This window comes from Chlamydomonas reinhardtii, chromosome 8 (assembly GCF_000002595.2).
Source record: "Chlamydomonas reinhardtii strain CC-503 cw92 mt+ chromosome 8, whole genome shotgun sequence".
Taxonomy (NCBI): domain Eukaryota; kingdom Viridiplantae; phylum Chlorophyta; class Chlorophyceae; order Chlamydomonadales; family Chlamydomonadaceae; genus Chlamydomonas; species Chlamydomonas reinhardtii.
The window spans coordinates 3,731,728-3,748,007 of NC_057011.1; the positions used below are offsets into that span (position 1 = coordinate 3,731,728).

The following is a 16,280-nucleotide window of genomic DNA, read 5'->3' on the forward strand; positions in this document are numbered from 1 at the left end:
CACCGCCACTGCCCCCGCCCCGCTCTCGCCCGCACCTGCTGCACCATCTCGTCCGGCAGCAGCTTGCCCGAGTTGACGATGCTCTTCATCTGTGCGAGGGCCAGTTTGGGGGGCCATTGTGGGGGTGGCATTGTGGGGGTTACACTGGTGCTTAGTTAATGAATTGGTAGAGCATAGGCAATCGTGGCAGACGCTACCGATGACCCGACGCCGCCTGCAGGCCCTAGCCCTAGGGCACACCGAGACAGCCCTGCCCCGCCACGCCGCCAAGCCCTCAGATATCCCTGGCTGTCCCCTTGCCCCAACGTGTGATGTGTGGCAGACACTCTGGTATAACCCATTAGCCACAACTTCCACCCAAGACCTTGCACCCAAGACCAGCAAAGCCACACGGAGGTCCTACAGCAGCAAGTAACCCCACCTGCGCGCCGAAATCGCTGCCAGACTTGATCTCGGCGCGAATGAGGTCGCCGGTGGCGATGTGGGGCACGCCAAACGCCTTGGCAACGCGAGACGCGTAGGTGCCCTTGCCAACGCCGGGGGGGCCTAGGAACACCCAGTTCAGGGGTGACTCCGTGGATGATGGTGTCGCGACGCTGCTCAGTCCCGCCTGCGGGCCGCCTGCCGTCGCGAGCTGATCCAGCGCCGCTTTGAGATTCGCAACTGCTGCCAGAGCGCTTGGCATAGAACGCCAGCCGCGGCGAGCCCCGTGAGAAACTGATGACATTTTGGCTGATCAAACTTTGCACAAAGACGGACGGCGCAAGCGAGTGTAGTGTGTCGCAGGTAATAAGATATTTTTATTTGGAGCGCTTTACATAACTTATGTCGGGATTTGGCATGTTATCACGCCGATGCAAGCGCGTTTGACACGTCGATCGCTGCATGGAGGCTCGGTGCCTCGTCGCCTCGCCGCGCCGCGCTTCCGAAACTCTTGATTACACAAGCGCTACTTTCTATATAGAAGTGGCAGCCATGCCTTCGTTGCATCGCTCTACAATGGGTCGGTTGGTGCTGCAAGCGGCGGCAGGGTGTCGCTCGGGCTGGGCGCAGCGCGCGCCCGCGAGCATGTGGGCTCGTGGATATTCAACCGAGCAAAACGACGCGACATCTGGGCTGCCACCGGCGCAAGGCCCGCTGGTCGGAGTTAAGGTGCGCACGAGTACAGAGTGTGTAGCGGGGCTTCGACGGTCGGGGTTCGAATCGTTGCGCCCGGCGGTCTGCCGCGTAATCGACACTTCCCCTTCGTCCGTGGCGTGCCCATTCGCTATCTAGGCACCTCAACTCACCACGCCTCAATACCTTGCGTGCAAACAGCGCCTCTGGACGTGTTGCGGTTCATGCGGGGTGGGAATGACTAAATGACCCCATTTCAACAACCCCCCAACAACCCCCAACCGCCACCGCCAGGTGCTGGACCTGGGTCAGGTGGTGGCGGGCAACTTCTGCGGCGCCCTGCTGGCATACTTCGGGGCCGATGTCATCAAGGTCTGTGCGTGCATTGGGTGTGCGTGTGCGTGTGCGTGTGCGTGTGCGTGTGCGTGTGCGTGTGCGTGTGCGTGTGCGTGTGCGTGTGCGTGTGCATGTGCGTGTGCGTGTGCGCGTGTGTGTATTGGAGTGATTGGGTGGGCTTGCTTGCTGAAGGGGCCAGAGGCGACCGCCAACCAGACGACACACTGGTCGCACCTTCCTCAATCTCACTCCTTCCCCGTCTCCGTCTTGTCCATCCGACAGCTAAACCCATCCCCACGCCCCACCCCCCACCCGCTCGCCCCGCTCCCCCCACCCCGCTCCTCCTGCCTCCCAGGTGGAGGCTCCCAAGAAGGGCGACGCGCTGCGTTCGCTGCGCACCCTGGACCCCAGCGGCACCTCCCTGTGGTGGCGCTGCCACGTGAGCCGGGCGGGGGGGGGGCGGGGGGGGCCGGGCAGGGAGGATGCAGGTAGACGGGCGGCGGGCGGGAATGCAGGGACGTGCAGGGAGGATGCAGGTGGACAGGACGCATCAGGTACAGCGGTGCCGGCCGAGCAGCAGGCCGGCACGTGGGGGTTGCACAGATACGGTAGTTGGAAAGAGTCGGTACGGGATGCACTGAAGCCTGCAGACGAAGTCGTTACCAAATGACGTGGGGGGGGGAAGGGGCCGTAGACGCTGGGACCCTGCATGAGTGAGGGCGGTATGCTGGAGATGTGCGTGACGGCTGGTGCCAGCAGGTGTGATGGAGTGGAGGCGGTGGAAGCCGCGGTTTCATGAGTCCTTGATGGTTAGCGCTGCGGCTGCGGCTGCGGCTGCGTCCTGGGTTCCAGGCACCAGATCTGCTTTGGGCACTTGACATCTACCGTCATCATCCAACGCCACCGCCACTGCCACCGCCACTGCCTCAGGGCCGCAACCGCAAATGTGTGACCATCAACCTCAACGTGCCTGAGGGCCGCGAGCTGGTCAAGCGGTAAGCGGGTGGCCGGAGGGCATGGGGGCAGGGGGGACCAGAGGGTGGGCGGGGGTTGGCGGGGCTCATGGGGGTAGCCGTCCATGCGTGTGGGGGACCGGAACCATTGGCCAATTGTCGCAATGGGCCGGGAGGTAACGGGCCGTCGGAGGTTTCGGGCTCCGTGTGGGATTGCGAAGACGGGCAGCGGGATGCGGGGTATAGGACTGGCTGGGGTGGGACCGATTCTCATTCCAATCTCCACATCCCACTACCATGTGTCATAACACGTGTCTCATCTCACACACGCGCACACAGGCTGTCCGCTAACGTGGATGTGTTGGTTGAGAACTTCCGGCCGGGCGTGATGGAGGGCTGGGGGCTGGGGCCGGCGCACCTGCGGCCGGACCTCATCTACACGCGCATCTCCGGATACGGACAGGTGGGGGGAGGGGGGGATGCGGCCCTGTGGGTGCGACTGTGCGGGGGGGGGCGGCCCTGTGCGTGTGTGCGGGAGAGGGTGGGCGGATGAGGTGTGTGTAGGGAGTCCGGGGGGAGGGGCTTGGGGGCGGAGTATGGCGATGATGGCGAGTACGGTATGTGTACGGCACAGGCAGAACTTGGGGTTCGCACGGGGCCCCATGGGCTCCACGAGGGGACACTGACGAAATGCTCGCCCTTGCGTTTGACTGCTGCTGCTGCGATGTCGTGCATGCAGACGGGGCCACGTGCGCCCGACCCAGGTGGGGGCCCACGTGCGGGAGTGTCGGGGCGCCAGGGTCTCGCCATCTATTGGGCTCTCTCGGTGTAGTCCTGGTACACCGTAGTATGCAGCCCGCGACGCATGCCTGATTACATGTCTGCTTACACGGGATAAGTCGCCGGTTACACGATATGAACCACCATGTATGTCGGGGCCACGCGGTATAGATCGTGACAGCCCTTGGGCAATCTGGTGTGGCTGACTGCCCCCATGCGCTGCCTGCAACCCCTCACACCGCGGGGGCTCCCGCCGCTCCTTCCCCGCCCCCCCCCCCCAGGCTACGCCTCGGTGTGTGAGGCGTACGGCGGCTTCCGGCACCTCAACGGCTACCCCGACAGGCCGCCGGTGCGGCCAAACATCAGGTGAGGAGAGCTGGGGAGCTAAGGGGCTGCTTGGGAGCTGCGGTAGCCAGTAGCGGGCGGTCAGGCAGTCGGGCCATTCAAAGATGCGTGTGAGGATGCGCGTGGGATTCTGCTGTCGCGATCACTGTTGCTGGGAACCGCCCTCCTCTGCTTCCCCTTATCACCGCCATGCTTGCCCGCCCTGCACCAACCACACAAGCACACACAACCTCGTCCATTGTACTTTCCTGTTTCACGAGCATGGGCATATTTCAAGAGCAAGCGCTTACACCCATTGACACAATCAAAACACACACGCGCAGCCTGGGCGACACGCTGGCTGGCCTGCACGGCGCCTTCGGGGCGGTGATGGCGCTGCTGCACCGCAACAAGCTCCGGCAGCAGCAGCAGCCGGGTGCGTGTCTAGGGTGTGTGCTGGGATGCGTGCTGGGGTGTGTGTTGGGGCGTGGGCATGGGCGTGTGTGTGCTGGGGCTGGCGCCGGATGAAGAGATGTTGTGGACATGTGCGTGCGCGTGGTCGTAAGCAAGGAGCGACGCGTGAACTGCGAGCAACACGGCACGTCATGCAGCGTGTTGCGAGCCTCAACCTGCGCGCTAATCCCGCTGCGCCTGAGGGCACCGCTGCATCACAGCGCATCACGGCGCCTGCATGGCCTCGGCGCCTCTTGCCGCATGGCCTCCGCCCTTCTTGCTGGTGCTAATCGGGTCTCATGTGCTTCCTGCGGCGTACGTTATGTGTGGAAGGGCACATGTGCTTCCTGCGGCATACGTTATGTGTTGAAGGGCACAAGTACGTTATGTGTTGAAGAGCACAAGTACGTTATGTGTTGACGAGCACAAGTAGATTATGTGTGTGTGTGTGTGTGATATCGCAGGTGCATCGGCGGCTGTGGGCGGGCAGGTGGTGGATGCAGCCATCAGCGAGAGCGTGTTCAACATGGTGAGGGGCGGGCGCGCGTGTGTGGATGGGGCGGGGAGGTTGTAAGTACCAGCCCAAAGTAAACCAAACCCAGTGCAAAGAGGAGGAGAGCGTGGCCTATGCTCTTACAACGGAGCAACACTCGACACGGGGGAAGGCCTGTGTGGGAGGACGTGCGTGTGGCGGTTGCAGACATCAAGTGGTTAAACATGGCGATGTTGAATCGACACAGCGTTGTACCGACTAGATACCGGTGATTGTACGAGCGGTCGCAGCGCGTGGGGGGTGACTCAATTTCAGAGCGCCGTGTCTCGGCTCGGAGCCAAGAGGCCCCGGGGCTAGGGCGGAATGGCCGGGCTCTCCAGGGTGTCTGTCTGGGTCTGGTTCAGGCACAGGCACGCACTTGGCCGTATGGGCCGTAACAGTGCAGGTGTGTGCGGGCCGCGGGTCAGGGCGCGATGCTGGGACGTTCGATGGCTGGGGGGATTAAGGAGTGGCGCGGAGATGACACGTGCATGTGTTCACAAGCGTCCGCCCCCCCCCCCCCCTGTGTGCTGCTGTGTGCCTCTCAGCTGGAGAGCTGTGTGGCGGAGGTGGCCATGGCGGGCGAGGACCGCCAGCCCAGCGGCAGCACCATCAGCGGTGGGTGCCGTGTGTGCTACGTGGGGGGCAGCGTGTGAGCGGGCAGGGGCAGGGGCAGGGGCAGGGGCAGGGGCAGGGGCAGGGGCAGGGGCAGGGGCAGGGGCAGGGGCAGGGGCAGGGGCAGGGGCAGGGGCAGGGGCAGGGGCAGGGGCAGGGGCAGGGGCAGGGGCAGGGGCAGGGGCAGGGGCAGGGGCAGGGGCAGGGGCAGGGGCAGGGGCAGGGGCAGGGGCAGGGGCAGGGGCAGGGGCAGGGGCAGGGGCAGGGGCAGGAGCGGGCGCCTGCATGCGGCGGGTGTCGGGCTTGCCTGCCTGCTGCTTCCCACACAGTGCTGCGGCACAACCCGGTTGCATCGCCAACCAAGCGGACCTGTTGCTTGTGTCTTGTCGCAGTAGCATGTACTAGGAAATCAACGGCGCAGCAGCATGTGCTGATGGAAGTGATGTGCTTTTATGTTGTTGCGCTGCTGTTCCATCTTTCTCGTCTACAGGCGTGGTGCCGTCGGGCACCTTCCACACCAAGGACGACCGGTATGTGGTCATCGGCGGCAACGGCGACAGGTGGGCGCCCGGTGCGCGGGCGGCTGGTGGGTGGGCTGAGGGCAGGCTGGGCAGCACATGGAGGAGACTTGCCACATGTGTGTGTGTGTGTGTGTGTGTGTGTGTGTGTGTGTGTGTGTGTGTGTGTCGTGCCGTTGTGCCACGGCAACTCGCGCGTTTGGCATGCGCACCATTCATAATCGGTGCCACCTTCTCATTGGGAGTCGACGCCAACTTCGTCTTTGGCAATGGTGCAAACCACCCCCGCCTCCACCAACCACCCCTCCCCAAACCGCCCCCCCCCCACCAACTGCCGCCACCAACCGCCCCTCCCCCAACCACCCCCGCCTCCACCACCCGCCCCTCCCCCAACCACCCCCGCCTCCACCAACCACCCCCGCCTCCACCACCCGCCCCTCCCCCAACCAACCGCCCCTCCCCACGGCCCGCCGCAGTGTGTACACGCGCCTGATGTCCGCCATAGGGCGCCCGGACATGGGGTCGCACAACCCCTCCTACGCCACCAACAGCCACCGGGTGGCGGCGGAGGGCGAGATCATGGGCGCCATCGCGGCCTGGTGCAGCCAGCACACACTGGGTGAGCGGGCGTGAGAAGGAAGGCGCGAGGGAGGCGAGGGAGCGGAGGAGAGGAGAGGGCGGGAGGCGAGGGAGGGAGGGGGGGGGGGTAGGAGGGGAGGAGAGGGAGGGAGGGAGTGAGCAGCGGGGTGACGTGGCGGTGGAGTGGGGGTGGTGTTCAATGGGTGGTGGGGCGGTGGAGCTGGGGTAAGAGCGTTGTGGTGGGCAAGGTGGTGGGTGGGGAGTGTGTGTGATGGCGCCTTCCAAACACCCATGTACACGCCCTGAACCCCTCTCTCCTCTCCGCTTCCTCCTCTCCGCTTCCTCCTCACGCCTCACGCCTCACGCCTCGCGCCTGCTCCTCGCCGCCGCCTCCCCTGCGCCTCACGCCCCCCCTGCCTCCAGACGAGGTGATGGCCGCTATGAACCAGGCCCGGGTGCCGGCGGGGCCCATCCTCAGCACCGCGGCCATCATGCAGGAGCCGCAGGTGCGCGCGGGGGTCGCGGGGTCGCGAGTGCGCGCGTGAGGGCGTGAGGGCGTGTATCAAGGACGAAACGGAAGCCCGCCCAACGGCGGCGCCGGAGTTACTTACCGATACCTACCGAGCGTCGCGTGACTGTCGTGACCTAGTGAGGGCGTGTGTGTGTGTGTGTTAAAGAGCACAAGGCAAACATTGTGTGTGTGCGTGTGTGATTTTGTTTGTGTGTGTGTGTGGGGGGGGGGGGTGAGGTGCAAGGGCAAGGACTAGTTCACAAACCCATCACGTGCCTTTCTAGGACAAGGACAGCATGACCCTCCACGTCGTTGTTAAGCTGCTGTAAATTTGCTGGTGCGGCTACGATGTATCGTTGACCGTGGTGGTGGGGCTCAGGGCAGCGCACAGAGGGGGCAGCGGGCACACCCACATCCCACAGCCCGATAGCTCACGTCAGCTCGCGCGGCTGCCCTTCAGCTCATTCCCCTTCCTGATTTCCCGTACAACGGGTTTCCATACTGCGTTCCCCTCGCCCCGCCTCTTCCTTGTCGTGACGCAGTACAAGGCGCGCGGCATGTTCCACACCGCGGCGCCCCCCTCCGGCGGCGCGGCCGTGACCATGCCGGCACTGCTGCCGGTGCTCAGCGGCACGCCGGGAGCCACGCGCTGGGCGGGGCCCGAGCTGGGGGAGCACACCGAGCAGGTTCGCCCGAGGGGGGTCGGGGAATGGGGCGGGAGAGAGGGTGTGTCAAATAAACGACAAAACGCCGCCTGTAACCTCCGCTCTTGCAGCCATGTATATCATAACAACACCAGCAATAATCTGATCCCCCTGATCCCCCCCTGATCAATACCAGCAATGTAGTATTATAACAACACCAACCCGTGCCTGCCCTTCACCCCGCCGCTCCTCCCCCCTGCCCCCAGGTGCTCAAGACGGAGCTGGGCCTCACAGACGCGGAGCTGGAGGGCCTGCGGGCCAAGGGCGCCATCTGAGGCGGCGCTCCTTGCAGACAGAGGCGGGAAGAGGGGTTTTGGGTTTCGAAATGTATATGTTTCTGAAGAGGGGTTTGGGGTGTATACGGTATATGTCTTTGCGTGGGGTACAGCCGAGCCTGTGGGGTGCTGGGGCTCCGTAGTATGTGCTCCGTGTGGTTTGACGCTGTAAGTTGCGCTCCATGCGCTTTGGGTGCCCATCCTGTGATAGTAAACGGTTCAACGCCTGTGCACGGGAAGCATGCTATTGACGTGCTTGGAAAAACGCAACACACACATGCGTTTTGACAGGAGGCCCGGGCCGCGGGAGTGGCGTGTCCGAGCTGTTGTTTCCGAGGGGTGTGCATGCAGCTTGACAACTGCAAAGACACTGTCAGTTCTGCCCTGTGGATTTTGCCCGGATTTTGTTGGCAGGGGATTGGGGGCTCATGGTTGCTGGCATCCGAGCAGGTGCACATGTGAGGTAGTGGAACGGAATCAAAGTATGGAACGGAATGGAATGCCGGAATGCTGTGGCGGGGATGTAGCCAACGGCAGCACACCCACCAGGGGTGCACCACACATTGTACAGCAAGGGTGCGCCGGCGCGTGAGTGAGTCAGTGACGAGTGCTCGGATGAGTGACAGATCAGATGTATGTGGGAGGGAACTTCGCTTGCAGATGTCGAGAGCCTGTGCGGACTTGAGGGCGGAAAGCGCGCCGTGGTAGTGAGATCGCAATATGTAAATATGAGGGTTGAAGAGAGGATGGGGTCATGCATAGGGCCTTATGGATGCATTGGTGGGCCGTGGGCGCATGAGGTGCAGAGCCAGACGCAGACTTGCAACCAGATCTTGTGCCGCTGACTCACACCCCGCATGCGTATCGTATCTGCCCCCGCGTGCCGAAGTGCCAACGCTCACGCACGCGCTGGCGGCAGCCCAACGGCCAACCGCAATCTGCGCCCTGCACGGCTTCACCAGATCAGCCAAGGCACACACAGCACCGGCGCTACGCGGGGGCGGCCGGGGGCGGCCAAGGCCCAGCGCCCTCGGCGGGGGCGGTGGGGTAGGGCGGGACTGCCCCTGGAGCCATGTCGTACAAGTTGTGTGCGCGAGGGAAGGGCGAGCTCGCCAGCAGCGTGCGACGCGTTGACTTGTAGTGCTCGGTACCCTATATTGCTAGAAGCACCTTGGGGCCGCGATAGTTGCGGCGAGAGTGTCTAGGCTTCGCGTCCGCGGGCAAACCCGGTCGCTCCGACTTGCCAAATCATAAGTTGTGCTTCACTCACACCAAAGAAGCTAACAAAGGGATAAACGGGAAAGGCAACTGCTCGGAAAGGTCAGCGCACATCGTGCCTTGCAACACTTTCGCTCCAGCCAGGTGAGGCATCAAGAGGGAAACTTGTAGCTATGCAAGGGCACATGTCAATCCAAGCGTTGTGCGTCCGCGGATATGCGGGTGTTGCCCCGCACCGCATCGTTCTTCACCTGCCACGATCGGTTCTCGGGCACCGACGAACGGCGCCGCCGCCGTGGGGCATGGCGGGGCCTCACATGTGCTACTACAGCAAGGCCTGGCGAGCTGGGGTCTTGTGAGGGCTGGGGTCGCGAGGCCGCCCCGCTCGCAGTCCTGACGGCCGGCGAGTACCGCGGCGTCAGCACAGGCCTGCTTCCCGCGCCCGGGCTGCGGCTGGCGGCCCCGGCGCGCAGCGCAGACCCGATGCCTATGCATACTTAGAACTAGAGGCGCAGCTCATGAGGCGCACGGAACGCTTAGTTCATTTGGTGGGCTTTGCCACGCCGAGCTCGGTGGGAGCAGATGCGGCCTGTCCAACCTGGGGACCTGTACGACACGGGTCGGATCTGCGAGTTTGAGGCCTGCGACGCGACTCCACGCCTAGTATTGCTACAGCCTACACAGCGCACTTGTTTCTCGGCCAATCTTCTCCATGCTTACTGATTGGCATGCACGCTTTGCACCACTTCACTTCCGAGCTCAGGCCCCACACCACAACCCATCCCCGCCGCCGCTGGGCCCATTCGCACAGGCCACCGGTTAAAAAAGCCACGACAGGAACCGAAAGGCCCGGAGTAGCCGTAGCAGCGCCAGATCCGAACAGCGCGATGTCGGGCCGGGCGGGCAAGCGCGCTCGCCCCGACTCGGAGGCGGAGGAAGCTGAGGCCGCTGGCGAGGAAGCCGGCGGCAGTCCCATGAGTGTAGGTGAGGACGCCGAGGAGGCTGCCGCCCCGGACACGGAGGGAACGGAGGTGGATGACGAGGCCGGCGCCGCGCCGGAGGCGCAGCTCGACGCCGGCGGCGCCGAGGCCGCGGACGAGGCGGCGGAGGCGGCGGAGGCGGCGGCGCAGGCCGAGGACGCGGCGGGCGACGATGCGGGGGATGGCGGCGGCGGCGCCGCCGCCGGCGGTACAAGTCGCAGTCGTAGCCGGGCGCGCGGCCGGGGCCGCAGCAAGTCCATGGGGGCGGCCGGCGGCGGCGCAGCCGCGCCGGCGGCCGCCGCCGCAGGCGGCGGCGGCGGCGGCGGCGGCGGCGCCAGCCGCAGCCGCGCGCGCAAGTCGGTGGACCCGGCGCTGGCGGACGTGAGTCCAGAGGCAGCCGCCGCCATTGCCGCGGCCGTGGCGGCGGGCACGGAGACGGGCCGGCCGGGGCGCGCGGTACGACAGAAGGTGGTGAAGTACCGCGAGAACAAGATCGAGTACGACTGGGAGCGGGAGGGGTTCAAGGAGGCGGCGCCTAAGGAGGAGCGGCCCGGGCGCGGTGGCGGCGGCGGCGGCAAGAGTGGCGGCGGCAAGGGCGGCAAGGGCGGCAGCAGGAGCGGGCGGGGCAAGGGCAAGGGCAGGGGCGGCGGCGAGGACAGCGATGATGAGGACGGCGCGGGCGATGCGCCGCCGGACGGCGAGGACGGGTGGGACACGCACTGCAAGGTCTGCAACAGGTGGGGCGAGGGCGTGGCGGCGGGTGCGGGGGCGGGGGCGGGGGCAGGGGCGGGTGCGGGTGCGGGTGCGGGTGCGGGTGGCCGGGATGGGGGGTGAGGGCGGCGGGCGGGGGCCGGGGCGGGGGGCAGGAGAACAGGGGCGCGGGGGTCAGGGAATGGGATTTGGAACGACAGGCTGACGGAAGGAGGCTGCCCGAGGAGGGCACAGGGAGGGAGCAGGCAGGGGTGAGGGTGGAGGCTGGGCGGGCGGCAGGACGCGCGACCTGGGGTGGAAAGGGAAGCGGGGTCAGGGTCACGACCAGGGGGCAGCAGTGAGCAGCGACATGACGACCGCACAACCCGCACCCGTTTACACACACACGCGCTCGGTGGGCACGGTGGGCACGACGAGCCCGTCCGCCCGCACAGTCACAAACCCGCACCCACCCACATAAACACACACACACACACACACACACACACACACACACACACACACACACACACACACACACACGCACACACACGTCGTCTGGGCGGGCTTTCGTTTCGTTCTTTAACACACACACACACGTTCACACACACCACAACGCCCCCTCCCCCCTGCAGCGACGCCGACATCGAGAAGCTGCTGTGCTGCGACGGCGCCTCCTCGCTGGGCTGTACGGCGGTGTACCACATGTACTGCCTGGACCCGCCGCTGAGCCGCCTGCCGCCCGGCGACTGGTTCTGCCCCGAGTGCGCACACAAGTACACCTACCAGGACATTGAGCGGGTGCTGGACTACAGGTGGGCGGTTGGGGCCGGGTTATATTCATGGGAGGGGGTACATTCATGATTATTAGAGGAGTGAAGGCGTAGCCATGAACAGTAGAACAGCAGGCGGGGGGGGGGTCCGGGGGAACCTGTGTGTGTGTGTGGATGCGTGTGTGGATGCGTGTGTGGATGTGTGTGTGTGTGTGTGTGTGTGTGTGTGTGTGTGTGTGTGTGTGTGTGTGTGTGTGTGTGTGTGTGTGTGTGTGTGTGTGTGTGTATTACCTAGGATCGTGGTGTGAGGAGGGCACAGAACGCGTGTGTGCGAGGCACCTCGGTTCATGCTTGTGGAAGGGAAGCCAAGGAAAGGACAAACAGGTCTGCTGCGGGTTAGCCCTTGATTTCTAAATCCTCATCCTTGCCACTTCTCACAGGGACGTGCCTCTGTCCGGCGATGAGCCGACGACTGAGCGCCGCCGCCACCACCACCACCATCACCATCATCACGACCACCACCACCATTCCACAGGTAGGTGCGGATGCGTGCTCCATCGTGTTGCCGTGAAAACGCAACATGATCGAGAGCGCCTCTTGCAGCGAGGAATGAATGCTGCGCGTCTCTTGCAGCGCTGCCCCGCAGCTGCTGCCCAAAGGCTCTCGGAGGCCGCTCGCAACTGCTGTCCCCTGGCCGTGCGCCTCCCTGGCCCTGGCCCTGTCCCTGTTCCTGGCCCTGTCCATGGGTGTCCTCGTCCAGCAGTAACCCACCTGGCTGCTGCCTCCTCCACGCACCCGCACCACCACATGCCTCCACTACCACATAACCACCACACACGAACACGTCCTCACACGCCCCCACTGGACGTCGGCAGTTCAAACTTCTGATGTAACCACTCCGTTCTTCACATGAATGGCTTGTATCCCCTCCGCATGGACATCCGTCACAACGCGCCTGCTGTACTACTGTGCCTGGCGACACCTTCACTTCTTACATTATTATGAATGTAACCCCACACGCAGGCCCCCTGCGACGCGAGTTCCACGTCAAGTGGAAGGGTGAGTCGTACATCCACTGCACCTGGGAGCCGGAGGAGGACATCGCCAAGATGTACAAGGTGGGGGGGTTTGGGGGGGAAGGGGGTGCTGATGGGTTGGGGTGGGGGTTGCGGGGGCGTGTGTGTGTACGGGGGTGGGGGGTTTAGCAGTTCCAATTCCAACTCAGACGCGGTTGCCTGCCAGCCGTGCCCTGCAACACGCACACACGCACTCAACCCTCTTGCACCAGCCGCCCCGCCAACCACCCCGGCAAGTTCCCAATCGTCGCCGCGCAAACAATCCGTCTATCACGCACGGCCATCCCCACACCCCACCAGTGTGCCTGGCTACAACTCCGCTTCTTCGTAACTAATCATGAATGTAACCCCCCTTCCCGCCCGCAGATGTTTCCGGCCATCAAGCAGAAGGTGCAGCGCTTTTGGCGCGCCCGCGAGGCGGGCCTGCTGGCGGGCGGCGGCGGCGGCGGCGGTGGCGACACGGCCGCCGCCGCCGACCTGCGCGAGGCTGAGGAGGCGGGCGAGGTGGTTCACGGGGTGCATGCGGCCTGGCAGGAGGTGGAGCGGGTGCTGGCGGAGCAGCCCGTGGCGGCGGGCGGCGGGGAGGTGGGTGAAAAATGGGGGGGGGGGGGAGGAAAGGAGGGAAGGTGAAGGGGCAGAGGAGGGGAGGGGAAAGGGAGGGAATATGGAGATACCAGCCCGAAGTAAAACGAACCCAGGGCGAGGGGAAGCGCGCATAGTTGATTCAGATGAGGGAAGTTTAATAGGTGGTTGGGGGAAGGGAGGGAAGGTCAAGGGAGGGGCAAGGGAGGGAGCGTTAGCAGACATGGCTTTGGTTGGGGTTGGAAGATGGGGTTGTTTGTAGGGTGCACGGGTGCACGAGTGGTTGGGTGGTTGGGTGGTTGGGTACTTGCGGTGGTCGGTGACGGGATGGAGCCCTCAGGGGCACTGCGGGTGCGATGGGCAAAGGCGCAATGGCTGCTGCTTTCCGACGTCCCCTCATGCTGCCGCCGCCGCCGCAGAAGAAGCACGGAGCCAGGAAGGCCGCCGGGACCAGCGCCGGCGGCTCGCCGGCCGGCGACGGTGGATCCGGATCCGGGTTGGGCGGCGGCAGTGGAGGTCACATGCCCATGGAGTACCTGGTCAAGTGGCGCGAGCTGGGTTACGAGCAGTGCACGTGAGTCAGGACACACAGTCGGGGTTGGGAAGTGGGAATGGGGGTTTGCAGGGATGTTTGGAAGAGCGGTACAGGATACACTGGGGGTGGGTTAATGGGAGGTAGCCGGCCGTGCAAGTGGAATGTTGTACAGCGCTGGGAAATGGGAAGGAATGTGCCATGTGCCAAACGTGGCAGTTGCTTGTTACGCTCGCTTCTTCGTTGAGTGTGTGCGTCTCCCCCTCGCCCCGTCTGTGCTGCAGCTGGGAGCAGGAGAGCGACATTGCCGGATATGAGGACGCCATCCGGCGATTCCGAGAGTCCAGGTGCGCGTGTGTGTTAGTCGGTGTGCATATGCGTGTTTATACGTGTTTGTATGCGTGTGTGTGTGTGTGTGTGTGTGTGTGACAAGGCAAGGGAACGGGTGTGTGTACGTGTGTTCTAGAGACAGAGGCGATGCAGAGCAGTACATAGCTGCGCGTTCACGATGGGAATGCTCCTTGATATGGTGTAATCGCCAAACCTTTACATCTCGCAACACGCTTTGCTCGCCCTGCATTGTGCGCTGCGGTGCCTCTTTCCTGATGTCAGGTCGGTGATTGAGGACGCGCGCGCTCGCAAGGCAGCGGCGGCTGCGGCGGGGCCGGCGCGCAAGAAGGCCCGAGTGGTGAGAGCGGGAGTGCGGGAACGCATGAACGGAAATAGGAGCGTAAGCGTGCAGGCGCGAGAGCGGAGGCAGGGAGCGGGGAGCGGGTGGGTGGGTGGGGTTGTGAGCGTCTCGTGCGAAGTATCCGTGGACGTGTGCGGCAGTTGTGGCGGGTGGCGGTGGTGGTGGCGGGCGGGTCCTATGGAGGCGGCGACGAGCTGCATGATCAACCATTGCCGTACGGATGTGGGCGAGTACACCCATGCACGCTAACTACAACGCCCAGCTACAGCTTCCGAGTTAAAACCGGGCTATGCGCCTCCGCCTCCCTCGCCTTGGCCTCCCTCGGGGCTCCCACCTTTCCCCCCCCCATGGTCTACCGTCTACCACATCCTTAACTAGTCATGAATGTAACCCTCCCCCGCTGTACCGCGTTTCCAACCATCTTTGCCTCCCCCCTACCAATCCTTGCAATCCCCCCCCCCGCCTCGGCCTCCCCCGCAGGAGGACACCGGCGCTGCCGACGACGCTGCCGCCGCCGCCGCCGCCGCCGCCTCCACAGAAGCCCCCGGGGGCGAGGTGCAGGTGCAGGGGCAGGGCAGCCGCAAGTGGCACGCCACGCCCGACTTCCTCAGCCCCGCCGCGGGTGCGTGCGTGCGCTCGAAAGAGGCCGGGGCCGAGGCCGCGTTGTGCGAAATCGTGTGGTCATTTTTACACCGCCGTGATCTGTAACCAACGTCATGCCTGATGCCTGGAATCTGAGCAGTGCTTATGCGCGCCGCGAAACTAACCCCTCCTACCCCAGTTATCACGCTAGGCTCGGGCATGCAACCCCCTACCTACGTACTTGTGGTGGAATTTCCAGCCCCGCCGGTACTTCCATGTTTGATACAAACCGCATGAACGGCACCCCCCTCTCCCCGCCCCCCCCCCAACCAGGCTCGCTGCACCCCTACCAGCTGGAGGGCCTCAACTGGCTGTTCCACAAGTGGTGCGCCCGCGAGGCGGTCATACTGGCGGACGAGATGGGGCTGGGCAAGACCGTGCAGGTGGGGAGGGCGTGTGTGTTTGGGGGGGGCATGTGTGTGTGGGGGTGGGCGTGTGTGTGTGGGTTGTGTGTGTGTGTGTGTGTGTGTGTGTGTGCGCGTGTGTGTGTTCGCTCCTTCACGTGTGTGTGCGTCTGTATATGTTTGTATGTGTGTGCGCTGTGATGGAAGGACTGTGTAGTCCAGGGGAGCGGCTACCGCTACAAGTTATCATGACGCGGGCAGTCGCGGCTCTACATTCGAGAGACAACAGACTGCCGCAAAGCGGCGACCTCCCTCACCCACACCCCACGCCACCCACACGACCCTGCCCACACCGCTGCTTCTGATGCTGCCCCTCCTTCCCTTCCCCCCTGCCTTCTCTCCCCCCTGCCTTCTCTCCCCCCTGCCTTCTCTCCCCCCTGCCTTCTCTCCCCCCTGCCTTACCTCCCCCCCTGCCTCCCCTCCCCCCTTCCCCCCTGCCGCCCCCGCCCCCGCCCGCCTCCTCCTCCCTCCAGACCATCGCCTTCCTGGCCGCGCTGCACGCCGAGTGCTGCGAGCTGCCGCACCTGGTGGTGGTGCCGCTGAGCACCATGCGCAACTGGGAGCGCGAGTTCGCGGCCTGGGCGCCGCAGCTCAATGTGGTGTCGCTGGCCGGCAACGCCGAGGCGCGAGCGGTGAGAGGGAGCTTTGCGGGGGCCGACAGAGTTGTAAATACCAGCCCAAACTAAACCAAAGCCACGAAAACGAGCGGAGCACAGGGGTTTGGGGATTGGGGTGGGGTTGGTTTAGCGCCGAGCAGACTGAGCAGAGACCGAGCAGGGACCGAGCAGAGACCGAGCAGGGACCGAGCAGATCGGGCGGATGGAGAAAAGCGAGCTGGGGTTTGCATTGTTCTGGCGAAATTGCATCGTACCCTGGCGCAACAACAAATGGCACCCAACAACTCTGCACCTCTGCACAGATTATCCTGGAGTACGAGTTGTTCGTGCAGCCGCACAGCGGCAACAAGCAGCTCAAGCGGGCCGCCGGAGCCGCCGG

General features: G+C 64.5%; 3 protein-coding genes across 3 annotated transcripts in view; 2 read left to right on the forward strand and 1 right to left on the reverse strand.

The window, feature by feature from the left end:
* Nucleotides 1-785, reverse strand: part of CHLRE_08g377100v5 (uncharacterized protein) — a 3,926-nt gene extending 3,141 nt beyond the window's left edge. The window contains exons 1-2 of the mRNA XM_043065193.1: nt 422-785; nt 36-89 (exon numbers count right to left, since the gene is read on the reverse strand). Of these exons, the coding sequence (XP_042922194.1) occupies nt 36-89; nt 422-727 (360 nt within the window). The 5' untranslated portion in view covers nt 728-785. The remainder of the gene's footprint in view (nt 1-35; nt 90-421) is intronic.
* A 100-nt stretch (nt 786-885) lies between these two features.
* On the forward strand, nt 886-8,537 carry CHLRE_08g377150v5 (uncharacterized protein). Its single transcript, XM_043065194.1, has 15 exons — nt 886-1,152; nt 1,411-1,488; nt 1,808-1,891; nt 2,383-2,447; nt 2,745-2,868; nt 3,145-3,169; nt 3,467-3,551; nt 3,854-3,945; nt 4,427-4,491; nt 5,043-5,112; nt 5,600-5,669; nt 6,104-6,246; nt 6,630-6,712; nt 7,260-7,403; nt 7,628-8,537. The coding sequence occupies exons 1-15, from the start codon at nt 976-978 to the stop codon at nt 7,694-7,696; spliced, it is 1,374 nt and encodes a 457-aa protein (XP_042922195.1). The 5' UTR covers nt 886-975; the 3' UTR covers nt 7,697-8,537.
* Nucleotides 8,538-8,845: 308 nt separating this feature from the next.
* CHLRE_08g377200v5 (uncharacterized protein) overlaps nt 8,846-16,280 on the forward strand; it is a 20,712-nt gene continuing 13,277 nt past the window's right edge. Inside the window, exons 1-13 of the mRNA XM_043065195.1 lie at nt 8,846-9,058; nt 9,726-10,631; nt 11,220-11,399; nt 11,798-11,892; nt 12,381-12,475; nt 12,800-13,018; nt 13,435-13,589; nt 13,832-13,894; nt 14,160-14,235; nt 14,719-14,860; nt 15,154-15,263; nt 15,758-15,916; nt 16,204-16,272. Coding sequence (XP_042922196.1) covers nt 9,802-10,631; nt 11,220-11,399; nt 11,798-11,892; nt 12,381-12,475; nt 12,800-13,018; nt 13,435-13,589; nt 13,832-13,894; nt 14,160-14,235; nt 14,719-14,860; nt 15,154-15,263; nt 15,758-15,916; nt 16,204-16,272 — 2,193 coding nt within the window. The 5' untranslated portion in view covers nt 8,846-9,058; nt 9,726-9,801. The remainder of the gene's footprint in view (nt 9,059-9,725; nt 10,632-11,219; nt 11,400-11,797; nt 11,893-12,380; nt 12,476-12,799; nt 13,019-13,434; nt 13,590-13,831; nt 13,895-14,159; nt 14,236-14,718; nt 14,861-15,153; nt 15,264-15,757; nt 15,917-16,203; nt 16,273-16,280) is intronic.

Excerpts from the sequence above, each read along its gene's own strand:
- CHLRE_08g377150v5 (XM_043065194.1), top strand. The coding sequence starts at position 976 with ATGCCTTCGTTGCATCGCTCTACAATGGGTCGGTTGGTGCTGCAAGCG. Across the intron at positions 1,153-1,410 it reads GCCCGCTGGTCGGAGTTAAG|GTGCTGGACCTGGGTCAGGT; the intron begins GTGCGCACGAGT and ends CGCCACCGCCAG. Across the intron at positions 4,492-5,042 it reads GCGAGAGCGTGTTCAACATG|CTGGAGAGCTGTGTGGCGGA; the intron begins GTGAGGGGCGGG and ends TGTGCCTCTCAG.